Raw genomic sequence first — 19,127 nt, 5'->3', positions numbered from 1 at the left:
CCTCCCTTCCCCTCTGTCTAAAAATAAATAAATAAAATCTACTAGACACAAAACATTGAAGGCAGAGGGCATCCCTGAGGCCTTCTGAGGAGCTAGCAGAGTGGATCTCAAGTAAACATTTACGAAATTAGTGTTTAGGAATAAATACGTCAGTGAGGAAAAGAGTGATGTTAAAATAAAATATAACTGGGGAGGGGAGGATCTTTAAAGAGATGAAAACATTTTCAAAACTGTAGAAAAGCAGCTGAGTGAGACACCAGGACCAGCAGCAGTAGCACGCCAGGAAGTAAACAGAGACATACTGCATTTTTTTAAAGATTTTATTTATTTTTACAGAGAGGAAAGGGAATGAGAAGGAGAGAAACAACATGTGTAAGAGATATGCTGACTAGTTGCCTCTTGCACACCCCCAACTGGGGACCTGGCCTGCAATCCAGGCATGTGCCCTGACCAGGAATCAAACCAGAGACCTCTCGGCTGAGGGACAGTGCTCAATCCACTAAGCCACACCAGCCAGAGCAGAAGCACATTTCTTATCAGGCCCCACTCAAACCAGACAAATCAGGCACTCCGGGGTGGGCCCAGCAGTCAGTCAGTTTTAACGGGACCTCTAGGTGATTCTGGTGAGAGCAAGTGTGTGCGGTCAGGCAAGAGCTGGGGCACTTCACAGCACAGTAACACTGTCATTCTCAACAAGTGGTCTAAGAGTCCCGGGGGAGACGGGTGTCCTGGGGGGTGGGTATCCAAGATCAAAATGAGTTTTATAACATGCTAAGACATTCTTTCTTTCATCTCACTCTCTCACGAATGCACAGTGGCATTCTCCAAAGGTGACATAACACAACAGATTGCTTCCAGAGGCCGATGTGAGAATCCAGGAGACTTGCAAAAATGCAAAACAATGCCACTCTTCACAGTATTTTATAAAGTAGTTATTTTCCATAAAAATTCCATTAATGTTAACATGTAATGCATTATTTTTAATAGATTAGTAAAAGATGTCTTAGGGTTTTTTTGTTTTTGCTTTTTCGTTTTACTTTCTAATATAGCAAAGATCAAGAGATGTAACTCACATAAGCAAAAATTCTTCAGTATTCAATAACATTTAACAGTGTAAAGGGGTCTGAAACAAAAAGTTTATGAAGCAGGAGTCTCACAGGCTTCGACAACCTAAACAAGGACCTTCCTGACCATCACAGCGTGTATCTAACCCAGTCTAAACACTTTCTATGTCACTAACAGTGGGAGCAGGTAAATTGGTGGCTTAAACCAAACCCAAACCACAAATCCGATTTTACTGTACTTTGCTGATACCCAAATCTACAATGAAACCCCCATAACTTCTGCATGTAACACCGCGTCACATACACTGAACACTCTACAACAGCATCTACCTGACCATTACCACACCAAAATAAAACACAAAGCAGAAAATGCAGCTGCACTTAACAAATTAATTTTTAGGTACCCTAAGCATTTGTTAGCTCTTTTCACACATTTACTCAAATCTGGATTTATCTCATTTGAATATTATCAATAGGATGGGAAAGTTCTCTCTTAACTTCCTTTTAAGGGCATCTGTATGCTGGACAAGACATTTACATCTCTTCGGGAGCACCATTCCTTGATAGAGAAGAGCATGGTTCAATCACACTCCTAGTGTTAAGAGGAGTTGTTTGAATTTCCCATTTCAGAGAGAGTGGTCATTTTACACCCTGTGTACTCCATGAGCCAACAAATGCTGGACTGGGTATCAAATTAAAAACAAAAACCTGTGTGCCTATGTGTAACATTCCTTTACTTATTTGGGAACAAAGGGGCTTTTTGTTTTTGTTGGTTGTTTATTTTTTTAACTTTTTTAAAAAATTTTATTTATTTATTTTTAGAGAGGGAAGGGAGGGAGATAGAGAGAGAGAGAAACATCGATGTGTGGTTGCTGGGGGTCACGGCCTGCAACCCAGGCATGTACCCTGGCTGGGAATCGAACCTGTGACACTTTGGTTCGCAGCCCGCGCTCAATCCACTGAGCTACACCAGCTAGGGCTGTTGGTTGTTTTTAAGATTAATAAAAGCCACACATTCTAACATACATTACAAGATGAAGTGTCAGTTATCATCAATGAAATTCCCATATTGTGTTTTTCCTTTTCATTCTGAAATATGCTGAACCCACTGCAAAGTTCAAAGAGTATAAGAAACATGTATATATCCCTCCGCTAGATTCACCAATTACTAATGTCCTTCCACATTTTGTTTATACCTCTTTCAACACACATGCACTTTCTCTGAGGAACTACTAGAAGTAACCTACAGACATCAAGATACTTCCCTAAATTCTTCTAGCATATATTTCCTAGGAGCAAGGACTACCCTCCTACATAATTACAATACCATTATGACACCCAAGAAATTTAACACTGATATTATCAAATATTTTGTCTATGTTCAAATTTTCCCAATCGTCCCAATAAGAGCCTTTATAGTTTTTGTTTTGTTTTTTGTCCACTGAGGCATTTTATCTGCATGTATGTATTACATCCCTAGACAAAGAATCCCAGGATTCCCTCCTGTGTGTTTTCATCTTGCTTCTTCACGGTCTGTGAGGCCCACTGAGGCTGTCAGCACAATGAAACCAAATTGACAGGATGGAAGCAGGTTGTTCTGCCCTTTTCCTAAGTCTTGGAGTTGCACATCAAATCGGGGCCGACTACTCCACGCTTGTCTAACCTGCTGTGAGGTTCACTACAGCTTTTCCAGCTCTGTGGTCATCGATAGTATCAATCTGGCCAATGTAACCATGCTTTGTCATCACAGAAACTGGACAATGACTTCGGAGCACGGCCTAGTAAGAACCTGGCACGGCCTCTCTTTTCAGCATTGTCGACACTCTTGAAGCCATCAGCCAGGACATTCATGTGCACCATTGTGGCTCCACGGAAAGATGGCAGAAAGAGCTGTTTTGTTTTCTTTTAATCCGGGATCCAATCAAGGACCAGGCATTAGTTGTCACAATTCTTTGGTCTGCTTCAATCTAGCAGGGTCCCGACCCTTTTTATGACACTGATATTTTCAAGAGGCCAGGCAGCTGTTATATAGAATGCCCTATAGTCTGGGTTTATCTGATTATTACTCATTAGGAGACTCAAAGTAAACATTTTTGGCATCCCATCCAGAAGCATATAATCTACCCATTATTAGGGAGTCTGAGTTTGATCACCTGGTTAAGGTAGAGTCTGGCAGATTTTTCCAATATAGAGATTAACTTTTTCCTTTTGTAATCAATCATCTGTGGAATGATACTTTAGACTGTGAGAATATCCTGTTCCCCACCCTCATCCCTCGCAAATGTTTACACAATGTTTTTTGACAACCATTGATGATTCTTGCCTGAATCAATTATTACCTTGGTTGCAAATACTGATTTTCTATATCTTTCACTCTTTCTACTTTCACCACCCCCCTTTGAAGTATCACTACAACTAATTTTTACTCACTATGTGGTATGAACTTTTAAACTCAATATATCCTTTATCATCATTATTCTTAATTTTTTAAATTTATTTTTTAGAGAGAACGGAAGGGAAGGGGAGAGAGAGAGAAACATCAATGTGTGAGAGAAACATCTGTAAGTTGCCTCTTAAATGCCCCTAATTGAGAAGCTGGCCCTCCACCCAGGCATGTTCCCTGACTGGGAATCAAACTGGAGACTTTTGGTTCACAGGCTGGGCTCTGTCTACGGAGCCACACAAGCCAGGGCTATCATCATTATTCTTTTTTGAAGGTCAAGATGTCCCAGATTTACCTAGCAGAAACCCATTCAAGCTGCTCCTTTTTCAACATGTCCCCATCAATTTTTGAACACTTCCTTTCTTTCTGGTACAATACAATCCAGGCTCACAGTGAATTTTGCCTGCCCAAAATCTGGAATATTTCTCCAAGGATCCTTGGTTCCTTTAGTGGGAAATATTTGACAACAAAGATCTGGGAGCTAGGTGTACTCATTGCTGTTGGAGTGTAATTGTCCCCAGGCCCTGTCAGAAGACAGATCTAGAAATTTTTAAGTCATATATTCACACTGATATGTCTAATTTAAATCCCAAAATGACAAGATTCTTCTCTCCCTTTTCCATGCTATATTTTTATCTCCTTTTTCCCAGAGAACCGTGGTTCCCAACACCAAATAGTATATTTATTAATTTACACTATCCCAAAATACACTGAAAGTAATTGCAGAATTACTACTGCTGATCTATCAACAACAACCCTAACTTTGTAGTAAATTTATTTGTCGTTTTTTTCTTTTGAATATATTCCACTAAAAGTATACAAAGTACTGTATTAATGTGATTTGGATTACTTTCCATTGTGGCTATGTTATTAATCCAATATACTCCTAGGTTTGTTTGTTTCTATTTGAATTCAGTTTAGGTTTGTTCTATTAGTGTTGCTTTAATTTTATTTCTTGAGTATGCAGAATATTTCCATGGTTCAAAATTCAAAATTACATAAAAAGGCATACTCAGATATCATTCATATCCCTTATACCTTGTCCCCACCTACTTGAGTAAGTTATTTAAAATTAGTTTCTAGTACAGCCTTGGCCGAGTGGCTCAGTTGATAAGAGCATCGTCCCATACACCAAAAGGTTGTGGGTTTGATCCTCAGTCAGGGAACATACGAGAGGCAACCAATTGATGCTTCTGTCTCACACTAATGTTTCTCTTTCTCTTCCCCTTCCTCTCCCTAAAATCAATTTTTAAAAATCTCCTCAGCTCTGGCTGGTGTGTCTTAGCAGATTGAGCCCTGGCCTGCAAAATGAAAGGTCACTGATTCAATTCACCACCGCAGCACATGCTGGGTTACGGTCCAGGAGTTACAAAAGGCAACCAATCAATGTTTCTCCCCCTCTCTTCCCCTCTCTCTAAAAAATAAAATAAAATCTTCTTTAAAAAATATCATCAGGTGAGGATTAAAAAAAATTAGTTTCTAGTCTATCCTTCCCATGTCTTTTTGCAAAAAGCAAATATACTCCTATTTTTATTCCCCCTTCTTTCTCATTAGTTGCATTTTCTTTTTCTTTATTCTTACAGTCAGACCCTGCTGGCCTAAGCCTGCCCTAGAGTCTGTAAGCACAGAAACCTTGGGTGGGTGGAGGATTCTGACTACATGACCAGAAGGAGAAGGGTAAGAAGAGACTTGGTTTGGGGATTGTAAGGTATGGTTTCTTACTCTACTCATGAATTCCTCTTCCTCTGAGCTGAAGTCCATCACTTGGGGTTCTAGGCCTCAGAACCTCATCATTTTTTTTAAATTGTAGTAAATTAACCATTTTAAAGTTACACAGCTCCATGACATTAAGTACATTCACACTGTTATATACAACCATCACCTTTATCCACCTCCAGGACTTTTTCATCTTCCCAAACTGAAACTCTACCCATTCAACACTAGCTCCCTATTCCCCCCTCCTCTGGCAACCACCATTCTGCTTCCTGTCTCTATCAGCTGACTGCTCTAGAAGCCTCTTACAAGAGGAATCATACAATACCCATTTTTTCTTACCACCTGTCATGTATATTAATTTGCCATTTTTTCCACTCAATGTATCTTGGAAATCACCCCCTATCAGTTCATACGACTCTTCCTCTTTTCTTTTTGCAGCTGTACAGCTCTGTTATACAGATGTACTTCAGTTCACTCATCCTGGATGGTTATTGGGTTGTTTCCATATTCTATATCACAGATAATGCTGCCATGAATACTCTTGGGCACCTGTGGTTTGTATTTATGAAGGTATATTCTAGAAGTGGGACTGTTAAGGTCAAAGGATAAATGCACACACAAATACTGTTAAATTCCCCCTGATGAACATTGTACCATTGAACATTGAACATTTTGCACTCTCACCAATATGAGAGTGTGCCTATTTCCCAAGAGCCTCACTAACAGAAGGTGTTCATGCTTTTACACTTTTTGCCAACATGATGAGTGAGAAATGCTATCCCAGTGATTTTAATTTCCACTTTTCTTATCATGAGTGTAGCTGAGCACCTTTGTTACCCAGCAAGGGCTCACGACCTGACAAACATAGAAGCCAATAAATACTACAGCACCAGCTTTTCAGAAAAGTCTTTATTTGCAAGTTGACTGGCAGGGAAACGGAGGCGAGGCTCAAATCTGTCTTCCTAGACCCAGGTTTAGGGGCAGAATTTTAAGGTGTTTCACCACCAGATCTTCCTAGATAACAGTCCCACACTTTTGAAAGGATTTGGGTTCCCATCGGGTTCCAGCCCTTTGGTTCTATTAGGAGGAGCAGTTAACGGTTCACAAGCGTTACTCATAAATGGTGTATCCAAGGTTTAACTTTGTTTCTGTGTTTTGTTAGAAACAGGACAGGACCACTATGAGCTGGTTCTGCAGTTACATTTTTTGTATGTTTAAGGGCAATTTGTATATCTTTTTCTGTGGAATGTCTTCGTATCTTTTGTCCATTCTTTTATCAGATTTTGGTCTTTTTCCCCTGTGACTTTTCTTTTAAGAGTTTTTGTATCAACCTTTTATCCGTGTCTTGTGTTTTTTTTACATCCTACTTCAGAACACACTGGGCCCCAGATGGTGTGCCTCAGAGGATTGAGTGCCCACCTGTGAGTCAGAGGGTCACTGGTTCAATTCCCAGTCAGGGCACATGCCTGGGTTTCAGGCCAGGTCCCTGGGGGGGCGGACACCAGAGGCAACCACAGACTGATGTTTCTTTCCCTCTCTGTCTCCCTCCTTTCCCCTCTCTCTAAAAATAAATAATTTTTTAAAAAAAGCTTAATTGCTTAAAAAAAAACCAAACACTGGTTAAGCTGGCTATATCCTATGAAGATCTGAGATGTCTCCACTGACATAAGCAGGACCAGGAATCAGACTACACACAAGGAAGCTGGCCACCCTCTGCTCCAATCTTTCCCACAACGCACAGCCTTCTACCCACCCCTCGTGTATTTCAAGTTAGAATACTATTCTCACTGGCTGAAGTTTTTAAAAGGTATTTTGTAGGTTTTCTTTTGTTTTGTTTTGTTTTTTAAGTGGAGTAGGGATACAGAGACAGGAAATTTCAGAGAGTAAGCCACCATTTTCAAAAAATTGATCTGAGAGAGAGGAAGGGGAAGAGAGAGGGAGAGAAAGAAACATCGATTTGTCATTCTACTCATTTGCATTCATTGGTTGATTCCTGTACGTGCCCTGACCAGGGCCCTGGACAACGCTAAAGAACTGAGCAACCCAGCCAGGGCTACTTTAACAGGTTTTCAAAGGAAATGCTAATTTCTCTAATCAATGTGTATTTTTACTTATTTTTATTGTGGCTCAAGCAATTTATTAGTAAACTTTAAATTACTATTTAACTTTTAAAAATATGATTTATCAAGTTCACTGGCAGTTACCTCAATCTAAAAAAAAAGTTTATAAAATGCTCCTGGATTGCAAGTAACAGTAAAATGTCCTGTTTACCAACCCAGTGTTTTACAGCAATGAAGGTCTTTACGACAATGAACAAAGACTATACTGTCGGGGATCATTTCTATAGTTTGTTACAATACTGAACAATTCCTCTTGTCAGAACAGATAAAACACCTATAAACAGACTTAGCCAACAGCCACCAATTCATTCATAACCTGAATTTTAGGTTTTAAACTGGTTAAACTTGCTTAAAGACAAATCAGAATAAATTACGTTAAATGAAAAAGAACAAGGAATCATAAAAGCCTCTGCTATCAACAACACTGATAACCTACCTACAGATACCATGAAGCCCTAGCCAAAATAGGGACACAAACAGGCAAGCTCACTTTTGACTAGAGCAGGTCTGTTTACCTGTGGGCACAGAAGGCTCTAACAGGGGGTGTCCAACCAGCGGCATGGGCCACATGCAGCCCAGGATGGCTATGAATGCACCCCAATACAAAATCATGAATATACTTAAAACCATTTTTTTTACTCATCAGTTTTCATTAGTGTTTGTGAATTTAATGTGTGGCCCAAGACAACTCTTCTTCCAGTGTGGTGCAGAGGTGCCAAAATGTTGGATACTCTCGCAAAAACTTTTGTAAAAGTTTTATGAAATTATCCAACAAAATTAACAGTAAAATAGATCATTTAACAAACTAGAATTCTAGGAGGTGTGCATCTTAAAATCCTTCTGAAAATATGGGTCTTTAGAAAAATAACTAGGATTTCCAGCAAATAGCTAGGAATTTCAGAAACAATGAGTTTCAAGTTATCAACATATAAACGATGTGTACAAAAAAAGACTTAAAATAATGCACAAGGATAGTGCTTCCTCTGTTTACAACTAACAATACTAAAATGTTATTCAATAATTGGCCTTTCAAACGTCTCATATTTTGAAGCATCCATCCATGACATCATGCCCACAACATCCCTGCAGGAAAGGGCACAGCACCCATGCAAGGCCTGCTGTTGTCAGCCCAAGGCTGTCTTCAAACCACTCTTCAAACTAATTAAAATAAAATCAGTAACATAACAGAAAATTTGGCCAGTACCTTAAATAAAACCAAATCCCATTCCCGCCATACATTCCCCTCCTACAATTACATTTACCCAACACATACACACAACTAAAAATAATTTTTAATATTTCTGCCAAGACTATTTTCACATGGATTATTTTACAGTTATAACTGTGGTATACATACAGCTTAGCATACCCCTATCTTTACTTATATCAGAAGCACTAATCTAAATTATATTGGAGACTTTGTAATTATCACTTTTGAAGACCACATAACAGCCTTCAGTGGATACCTCTTTGTTTAATATTTCAATTATAACTAATGTTTAGACCCTATTTTCAGAATTCAAATAAAATAAGTGTTTGGAAGGGAAGGAGTCCATGGGCTTAGTCCCTTTACAACCTTGTCTGTGGAGTCTAAACATGGAATTAAATTCTTCCTATAAGTTAGATCTAACACTGGAATAATACCTAACAATTTGGAATATTCCTGGGACAAGTAAACTTTAGACTTCCTTTAAAGTATACACTTAATACCAGAAACCTTCAATTTAAAAAAACTAGTCAAAGAGTAGGATCAACAAAAATAACAAAAATAAACAAATAAAAAGCAGGTTCAAAACAAAAATATGGTGTTGTGGCTGGTGTGGCTCAGTGGATTGAGTGCTGGCCTGCGACAGAAACATCACTGGTTCAATTCCCAGTCAGGGCACATGCCTGGGCTGCAGGCCAGGTCCCCAGTTAGGGGTGAGCAAGAGGCAACTGCTCAGTATTTCTCTTACATTGCTGTTTCTTTCCCTTTCTTTCTCTCTCCTTTCCCCCTCTCTCTAAAAATAAATAAAACCTTCAAAAATATATGGTAATTATACAGTTTTAGTACAGAGAACATTACTATATGTTTTTTATTTTTAATTATTATTTTATTGATTATGCTATTACAGTTGTCCCAATTTTCCCCTTTTGCCCCCCTCTACCTAGTAACCCCACACTCTGTCAGGCAAACCCCACCCCATTGTTCATGTCCATGGGGCATGTGTACAAGTTCTTTGGCTACTCCATTTCCTACACTGTACTTTACACCCCCATGGCTATTCTATAACTACCAATTTGTACTTCTTAATCCCTCACCTCTTCACCCATCCCCCCCACACCCCTCCCATCCAGCAACCATCAAAACATTCTCTGTGTCTATGATTCTGTCTCTGTTCCTTCTGTTTGCTTAATTTTTTCAGATTCAATTGATGATAGATATGTACTTATCACCATTTTATTGTTTATAGTTTTGATCTTTTTCTTAAATAAGGTCCTTCAACATTTCAATTAATAATGGTTTGGTGATGATGAACTCCTTAGTTTTTTCTTATCTGAGAAGCGCTTTGTCTGCCCTTTGATTCTAAATGATAGTTTTGCTGGGTTGAGCAATCTTGGCTATAGAGCCCTGCGTTTCATAACTTTGAATATTTATTGCCAATTCCTTCCAGTCAGCAAAGATTCTTTTGAAAAATCAGCTGACAGTCTTATGGGAACTTCTGTGTAGGAACCTAACTGCTTTCCTCTTGCTGCTTTGAAGATTCGCTCTCTATTTTTAACCTTTGGCAATTTAATTAAGATGTATCCTGGTGTGGGCCTCTTTGCATCCAACATAATTGGGACTGTCTGTGCTTCCCAGACTTGCATGTCTATTTTCTTCAACAAATTAGGTAAGTTTTCTTTCATTATTTCTTCAAGTAGATTTCCAATTTCTTGCTTTTTCTCTTCTTCTGGCACCCCTACGATGCGAATGTTTGACATCTTTAAGTTGTCCCAGAAGTTGCTTACACTATCCCTGTTTTTTGGATTCTTTTTTTATCTTGTTGTTCTGATTGGTTGTTTTTTTGCTTCCTTATGTTCCAAAACATTGACTTGATTCTCGGCTTCATCCATTTTATTGTTTCCCTGTAAATTGTTCTTTATTTCAATTAGTGTATCCTTTGTTTCTGACTGGATCCTTTTATGCTGTTGAGTTCCTCACTAAGTTTCTTGAGTATCCTTATAACCAGTATTTTGAATTCTGCATCTGCTAAGATTGCTTAACTCCATTTCATTTGGCTCTTTTTCTGGAGTTTTGATCTGTCCTTTCATGTGAGCCATGTTACTTTGTCTCCTCATTTTGGCAGCCTCCCTGTGTTTCTATGTATTAGGTAGAGCTGCTTTGACTCTATCTCTTGGTAGCATGGACTAATGTAATAGGTGTCCTGTAGGGTCCAGTGGCACAACCTCCCCTATCACCTAAGCTGGGTACTCGAAATGTAACCTTTGTGGGGGCTGAGTACATCATCCTCTTGTAGCTGAGCTTTGGTTGCTGTCGGCAAATCAGTGGGAGAGATTTACCCAAGCCAGTCAGCTAAAAGGACTGGCTGCGACCACATACCCCCACTATGTGGATGTATGCAGTCACTATGTGACTGCATAGTTGACCCTCTGTGGAGGGTCAACTATGCAGGAGCAGGGTGGTGGTGTTCCAATGTAGTCTATAGCGGTACACAGACTCTGGGGTTTCCCAGGTGGTGCAGGCCCAAGTCAGCCCCCACCTGTGTTCTGCCTGGGGCCACCCTCCATAAGCTATAAAGCAATCTGAGATGGCTGCTACTTGTGCTGGGCTCGAAGGTTTCCAGGTGAAGCCAAGCTGTGAATCTAGTCTGGTTACTGCTGGTGCCATCCTAGGGCCACTTAGCAAGAGGTAAAGGAGCTAGGGGCTCACTGAGGCAGGCAGCTGCTTCTTTGAGAAGATTTAGGAAGTAATAGAGCATTAGTCAAGACCAGCCATTCATATGGAAAAGTCACTTTTAACAGCTTAGGTAGGCAAATAAGTTGTGTGGGATAGAGCCACAGCCAATCTCCAGGGCAGAGCAAACAGTGTCAGCCAGATGATGGAGTCTCAAATATGGTACCTGTCTGCCAGCTCTGTGACTCTGTGGGGGAAGGGCTCAGAAAAGGGACAATGGCCTCTGCCCACCTTTCTGTCTGGGAGAAAGTCGTCCACCAGTTCTTGCCTTGATGCCAGACACTTCAGTTCCTCTCTGTATTCCACTGTTGCCTTTCAAGCTTCTACCCTGGTGGTGCTGGAGCTCAGAGGGAGTGAGTCTGAGTAAGTCCATGTGGGAGTTTTTTAAGAGGAACTGCTTAGGACTCCAGAATTTTCTTCCACCAACTCCATACTCACTAATTTTTGCAGCCAGAAGTTATGGGGACTTACCTTCCCAGCACTGGAACTCTGGGCTAGGCAGGAAGTCTGGTGTGGACCTGGGACTCCTCCCTCCCAAGTGTTTATCAACCACACATGGATTTTGGACCAGCCTGTTCCATGTCTGCACCTATCCTACCAGTCTGGATGGATGTTGTTTCTTTAATTCTACAGTTGTCAGACTTCCATTCAACTCAATTTCTGACAGTTCTGAATGATAGTTGATCTATATTTAGTTGTAATTTTGATGTGGTTGTGGTAGGAAGTGAATCGTGTTTGCCTATCCTCCATCTTTACCATAAGTCATACATATATATAATTTTTTTAATTTACATATTGATACTTAAATAGCTATCTTATAGATGGTGGTACTATGCTGACTCTTATTTTTCTGATAATGCTTACTAGTATTATTTATTTTCGTTTATTTTTCTTTTTAGGTATTTTATTTTTTTTAAACATGGAACACCTCACAAATCTGTCATCCTTGCACAGGAGCCATACTAATATTCTCTGCCAATTTTAGTATATGTGCTGCAAAGCAAGCACTACTCTTATTTTTTTTATTTTTTCCTTTTTAATCATTGTTCAAGTATTTTCTTACTTTTATCTTTTTAAACAATAAACATCTATAAAAATAATTTAGCTTCTACCCAATATGAACTCAATTGTGTACTTCTTTAGACAGTCGTGTATGTGTGCCTGTGTGTGTTTAAAAAATGTCTAGAAGGAAATGTACTGAAATGCTAATTGTATTTTTCTCAGAATTGTGGGACTATTGGTCATTTTTTGTTTGTATTTTACATCACTCTATTCTCCAGTTCTTTAAAAATAATAAGCATGTGTTATTTTATAATACTGCAAAGGTGCCCTGGCTGGTGTGACTCAGTGGATTGAGTGCTAGCCTGCAAACCAAAGGGTTGCTGGTTCGATTCCCAGTCAGGGCACATTCCTGGCTTGCAGGCCAGGTCCCCAGTAGGTGATATGCAACCTTACACTAATGCTTCTCTCCCTCTGTTTCTCCTTCCCTTCCCCTCCCCTCTGTCTAAAAATAAGTACATAAAATCTTTAAAAAAAAAAAAGTTGCCTGTGATCCAAGCACATAAAGGAATGTCACCTGCCTTTTAGCAATCTATCCAACATATAAACCAAGAGTTACACATACAAACACACACACACACACACACAGTTTTCGCATTCATCTGCTTTTACAGGTTCATTCTCTCTCATACACATCAGCTCCTATGACCTGCTCAAACACACTCATTCGCTCTCACTCATGCACACAGACATGCTCGCACACACTCAAATTCAAGGCCAGGGTAGAAAATGGAAAGGACACTGAAGTAACTGAAAAGTGCAACCAAAAGAAAGAGACAAAAAAGGTGCAGCCAAATGTCCCTAGGGACTTCTAATTCCTACCAACAGAGGTGGAGAATTAGAAACCAGGAGACCTTCTGAGCATCAACACTTCCTTCAGCAGCCTACTTATGCAAGTGCTGTACTGAAGAGCACAGACAATGTCTACAAGGTTCCTGAAGGGCATTCAGGCTTACATGGGGAGGGTTCTCTGGAAAAGATCAGTGACTATCAAAATAGAACTGTGTAACTGTGTAAGTGAGCGTAATAATACAACGTGAAGATAATTTTTACAATTAATTCTTTTGAAAAATAAAACCAAAATAAACCAATCATCCCTCACAATACTTACAATTTATTCTATAATTTTTACTTTACAACGAGTTAGTGGTGACTGCAAAAGCATCAGTCCTCTCAGTATGAAGGGGTCATGTTGATGAGGAATCTTCAGAAATGGTCGAGGCTGTTAAAAATAACCTATTCAAGTTCACAACTGGTGCCTGGGCACATCTGACTATCAATTACTGTTTCAACCAGAAAGCTCCACTGTAGTCCTCTTTCTCCTTTCCTCTGCAGATTCCTCTTAACACTTATGTTACACCACACCTGATCTACCACCGGGTGATGTAATGAGATCCAGACACACTGTGACATTGCTGAAGAGGAACACAAAGCCATCTGTATTATAAATGGGAGCTGCTTCTAATAAAACTTCAGATACAGAACTTAAATAATTTAAAATGCTTCCTTTATAAACAGATTACATAAAATACTGAACATGCTACCTTTGAAAATTTTGCAATTAAGATAATCTAGTTGATATTATCAAGGACAGTAATGTGACCAGCCTAACAGTCTCACACACTCAATATTCTGAAATCCCAAAGTGGAAAATACAAAAACTTAAGGTCTTTATTTCCGTTATCCAGCTTATCTGAACAGTTTCTAAGGTTTTAAAAAATTGTGAATACTTTAAAACGAATCCTTATCTTTCAGAGATATGAACTGACATATTTATGGATGAATAATGTCACATGTGTTTCAAAAATAATACGGGGTTGGGGGGTTTACAGGTGAACCAAAACTGCTGAAACTGAGCAATGGTGAAGGGGCAGAGAGGGAGTTCACTAGACTAGCCTTTTCTCTCTGCTTCTATGTATGTTCAAAACTGTTCTTTTTTTAAAAGATTTTATTTATTTATTTTTAGAGAGAGGGGAAGGGGAAGAAAAAGAGAAACATTGATGTGGGAGAAATAACATCGAGTAGTTACCTCTCATACAACTGAGGACCTAGCCAGCAATCCAGGGATGTGCCCTGACTGGGAATCGAACCAGTGACCTTTTGGTTTGCAAGCCGGCACTCAATCCACTGAGCTGCACCAGCCACAGCAAGACTTTTCATTTAAAAGTTTAAAAGTATTCATCGTGAGATAGAATTCTTCACTTTTTTTATATTACTTTACTATCAGAGAATATTTCCTTCATTTGCTCCTCTATAAAGTATTCTCTTTTTTTAAGATTTTATTTATTTTAGTTTTAGTGAGGGGGAAAGGAGGGAGAAAGAGGAGAGAAACTTTGCCTGGTTGCCTCTTGTACACCCCCAACTGGGGTGCATGGCCTGCTACCCAGGCATGTGCCCTGACTGGGAATAGAACCTGAGACCTTTTGGTTCACAGGCCAGCACTCAATCCACTGAGCCACACCAGCCAAGGCATCCTTTATAATGTATTCTGATAATGGACTTGGAAAAAGCAAGCCTAAATCATAATAAAGGATAGCTAATCTTACACCAACAAAAGTCAACCTTTCATTACCCTGTGAATTATCTGCTCCAAAACAGATCTCCTCCACCATCCCAGGAAGCTCACTCAAGTCTGGGTACTTAGATCAAGTCTAACACTGCTTCTTGAACAGCCTGGGAGAAGAGACAGAAGGGGCAATGCCACAGGTTCCTTACACTCACCCATCGCCACCAAACCGTGAGTCATACAAGCCTTACAACTAAATTAGAAATTCCACCAGGAGCTAACAGAGCAAAGAATTTTGACTCATTTCTACTTTATGATTATAAGAAAGTTCAGCCCCAAATAACAACCCAAAGTTTTCCCCATTGTGATCAATAAGGACAGTCTCAACAAAAGGTGTTTCTTCAGTGAAAAGGATTTTATGAAATTCAATAATATGAAACTTAGTGGGAATATTTTGAGCCACCAAATCTAAGAAGTTGAGCCCTGGCTGGTGTGGCTCAGTGCCACACCAGCCAGGGGTTCAATTCCCCACAGGGGCACATGCCTGGGTTTCGAGCCAGGTCCCCAGTTGGGGGCACACCTGAGACAACCACACACTGATATTGCCCTCCCTCTCTTTCTCCTTCCCTTCCCCTCTGTCTAAAAATAAATAAATAAAACTTAAAAAAAAAGAAGTTGAGAGCCACCTAAATGTTATTAGCCAAAAAACCTAGTTCTGGTCCCTGTTCTAGCACTGACAATTTAATTTTTGGGCGGTTGGGAAAGTTGTATAACCTTTCAGGGCTTCCATTTCTTACCTGTAAAGTGAGATGAAGCCTGCTTGCCTACTACTACCTCAGAGAAAGGTGGTGATGATCCAGTGAAAACATAGATCAGCCTCACATAAGCTGTAAAGTACTCTATCCGTGTCAGGTTATGATTAAAAAAACAAAACACACACACACACAAATGGGGTATTTTTAAAACATTTTTGGTGCAATGAAAAAGGGTATGTTTGGAGGGAAGACCCATCATACTAGTTAATAACAACCAACAATGCCCAAGGTGCTCTCCAGCCCAGGGGCAAGAAGGAAAAGCACCAAAGAACCTGGACCAATAATCACTATCCCTGCTAACCACAGAGGAAATTATATATTTCTATGCCCATTAGATTAAGACACGGGAGACCCATCTGAGCAATGTCTTCCAGCCCAGCGCTAAACACAAGTGCATGCTGATGGGAGCTGACTGGGGGCTGATGTGGGCACACACATCTTCCTGGGCTCAAGGAACATTGTGAATACTGGGGATGGGGGGCGGGGTATGGCACACACGTCCCTTATAAAGGTTCTTAGATACAACACCCTAAATACCAGGGTGTCAATTTTACCTCTTTTCTCAAAAATCTCTTGGCTTAAACATGCATCTCTACTTGAACACCCACTTAACAAATGTCTGCATGTGTTGAGAAGGCAATAAAATACAAAAACTAGATCAGCATTTTAGGGATTTCTTACTACTAAGCAAAATATTTAAAAGTGAAAACCAGTAACCTATTTCATGTTTACCCAGTTATTAGCAGAACACACACAGCCCTGCTGTTATCTCCACCAATTTTCATGAGTGCTGAGACGGAAGAGAAAGGCTGGACCTTGAGACCCACCCACTCCCAGAGCAGCTGCAGCCCCTGGACGCTGCGTGGGACCCACGTCACATTGTACTGTGCACTCCCATGGTCGGCTGTCTATGTCTCACCTCTCCTACAAGAGTGGAGGTGGCCCTGATGAAGTTCTGCTCAACTCTGTATTCACCATGAGGCTCTCAGGCTCATCCCCAGCCCTCCTCTCCTTCTCATCATTCCCTTTCCTTCTACACAGAAGGTACAAAAGTGAAATTTTTTAGTGCTCACTGTCTCCCAAACAATAAAAGATAAGTGTCCGTAGAACATATGCCAAAAAGGTGTCTATCATCATGATCTTAAGCAGCCAGGCAGAGCCTGGCTTTTGAGGTCTGAAGGAGTGAATTACTTCAGCCAATCCAGATCTGGGCCCTCCTCAGTTAGAGAGACTGCCAGGCACTTCATTCAGGGGGCACTTCTATCAGGCAGCTGTCACCGTGTCCCTACGCCAGGAGCTCGTGTGGCGCGGGAGACCGCGGGGCGGGGGCGGTTGCAGGGCAGTGAAAGAAACAAACTCTCTAGAGCAGCACCTCTTTAAAAGGAGAAAAAGGGGCGCATTGGTAAAATTGAACCAGGAGTGAGGGCAAAAATAAATAAAAAGAACAAACGGGCCCACTGGTCCTAACCATGCATTTCGCGAACACAGTGAACCGTGTCGGCCCGACGGAAGCGGACAGGGCCAGGCTCTCGTGCTAAGGGCCCAGGCGTGCTCGCCGAGTTACCTGCTCTGCTCCGTAAACCGTGGCGAACTGGACGAAGTCCTCCATGCGGACGAAGCCGTCCCCATCACCGTCCAGGGCATCGAACACGGCTCGGAGGCGGGGGCCGTCCTCCGCACAGCCCGTGGGCTCGCTCGTAAGGGAGCGGGTCTGGCTTAAGTCCGATGGCTGGTGCGCGTCCCCGGGACCCACCTCCAGCGTCAACTCCAGGGTCGGCGAAGGTAAGGAAGGAAAGAAGTCGACCTCACCCCTCCCGTGGTTGCTGTGGCTAAAATCCTGTGCGCAGAGAGAGGCGCTCTCCTGGCAACTTTGGGGCCCATAATCCTCTGGCTCTTTAGTCCAGAAAAAAAGCGGGCCGAGTTCTGTCAGCTGCTGATCAGGGTCTGGATCGGGGTCAGGGCAGTCGGCCTGAATCCGCGGCAGGTAAGAGGCCCCCGGAACCCGCTCGGCGCTCAAGTCGGCGGGGTCCAGCGGGCTGAGACCCGGACGCGGGGCAGGATCGGCGGACGTGGGGGGGACCACCGGCCAGTCGAGTCCGCCCGGCTCCGGGTCAGGGCACGGGCCGCCCGTGGGGGAAGCCGGTCGGCCCGGCTCCATCTTCATGGACGCGCCCCGGGCCGCAGCGCGGGCCCGCGAGGCCAGTGGTGCGGCGGGCAAAGCGGGCGGCAGACAAAGGCTCTCAGGGCGCGGCGGCGGGCGCGGGCATCCCCGCGGTGGCGCGGGCGTGCGCGCACGGGGCTCCCGGGCTGCTCAGGCTGGCTCTCGGGCCCTGCTCCGTCCTTGCCCATGTTGGCGCGGCCCCTCAGCTGCCCTCGGCCCAGCAGCGCGGCGGGCGACGGCCCATGGCGGTAGGCACGGGGAGGGCAAAGAGGAGGACAGGCGGCGGCGTGCGGCCCAGGGGCCAAGGAGAGCGACCGAGAGGACGCTGAGGAGGACGCAGAGTAGGGTGAAGAGAGAGGATGAAACGCCGGAGGTACCCTAGCGAACGCCGCCGCCCTTGCCCCGCCCTCTGTCCGGAGTTACGTATACACGCCGCGGCGCCCTCCAGCCCCGCCCCTCGCCGGCTTGCTACAAAAGGCGTGCGAGGGACGGTGGGACCAAGGGATACTGGGGCAGTGTGCGGTAACCTCAACGCAAGCAGTGTGGGTTCTTATTCTCTTGTTGACCGTACCCTGATTTGGACCCCGACCCTCAGACTCAGGAGGCTGCTGTCCTCGGAAACTGCAAAGGCATACGTGATGTCACTGCCGGGCATGCGGGGATAGCCGTCCCACGCACGGTGCGAATGAATAAACTGCGCTGAGAGGAGAACGAAAAACCCCTATGCGCACCTGTCCCAAAGGGTCTGAGTCCTGCCTGCGTAAAGCGCTGTCACAAATGGATAAACAAAGAACACCATCCTAGTGGGATGGGGTACTGCGCGTGGCACTGAGCACAACCCCCACGTGGCACCGCCTCCTGGCGCACGTGCGTTGCTGTGCCCGCCCCTCTCCTCCCACAGCCCGCGCCCCTCCGCAGATGCCCACAGCGCGAATAGGTCGCAGGCTTTACCTGCGGTGGCGCGCAGAGATTGGCAGAAGCAAGACTTGGACCGCGCTATCCCCGTACGAAGGTGGGAGAGCACTGAAAATGCTGTTTTATCTCACTTCTAACCGAAGGTACACGTGGTCGAACACTGAGATTTTTTTAAGCCTATGAAAAAGGTGTTTTTCACAGGATGTACAGTGTTGATCACCAGTCAGCAGCCAGGCCTCTCAAGCAAAGTGGCTGTCTTTGACAACTGGCATCTGTTTCTCTAGATGTCACTTTCATCAATGAGGACACGGGACGCCAGACAGGAACATGGGCACCCTGCTGCAAGCATGACAGTGGAGACATGCCAGTTAGGAACAGGTGAACTGCCGGC

The 19,127-nt window shown here is 42.8% G+C and overlaps 1 protein-coding gene and 1 pseudogene across 2 annotated transcripts in view; both read right to left on the bottom strand.

The window, feature by feature from the left end:
• RAB11FIP3 (RAB11 family interacting protein 3) overlaps positions 1–18,219 on the bottom strand; it is a 100,623-nt gene extending 82,404 nt beyond the window's left edge. For both annotated transcript variants that reach the window (XM_045849330.1, XM_045849331.1), the window contains exon 1: positions 17,225–18,219. In XM_045849330.1, the coding sequence (XP_045705286.1) occupies positions 17,225–17,824 (600 nt within the window). In that variant the 5' untranslated portion in view covers positions 17,825–18,219. The remainder of the gene's footprint in view (positions 1–17,224) is intronic.
• On the bottom strand, positions 12,194–12,288 carry LOC123825719 (annotated as a pseudogene).
• Positions 18,220–19,127: the final 908 nt, after the last annotated feature.

The sequence above is a fragment of the Phyllostomus hastatus genome, unplaced genomic scaffold (genome assembly GCF_019186645.2).
Source record: "Phyllostomus hastatus isolate PE091 unplaced genomic scaffold, TTU_PhHast_1.1 phas_contig_64, whole genome shotgun sequence".
In the NCBI taxonomy this organism is placed as follows: Eukaryota; Metazoa; Chordata; class Mammalia; order Chiroptera; family Phyllostomidae; genus Phyllostomus; species Phyllostomus hastatus.
Note: the sequence above shows the minus strand (reverse complement) of the source record. Positions and strands in the feature narration are given on the sequence as shown.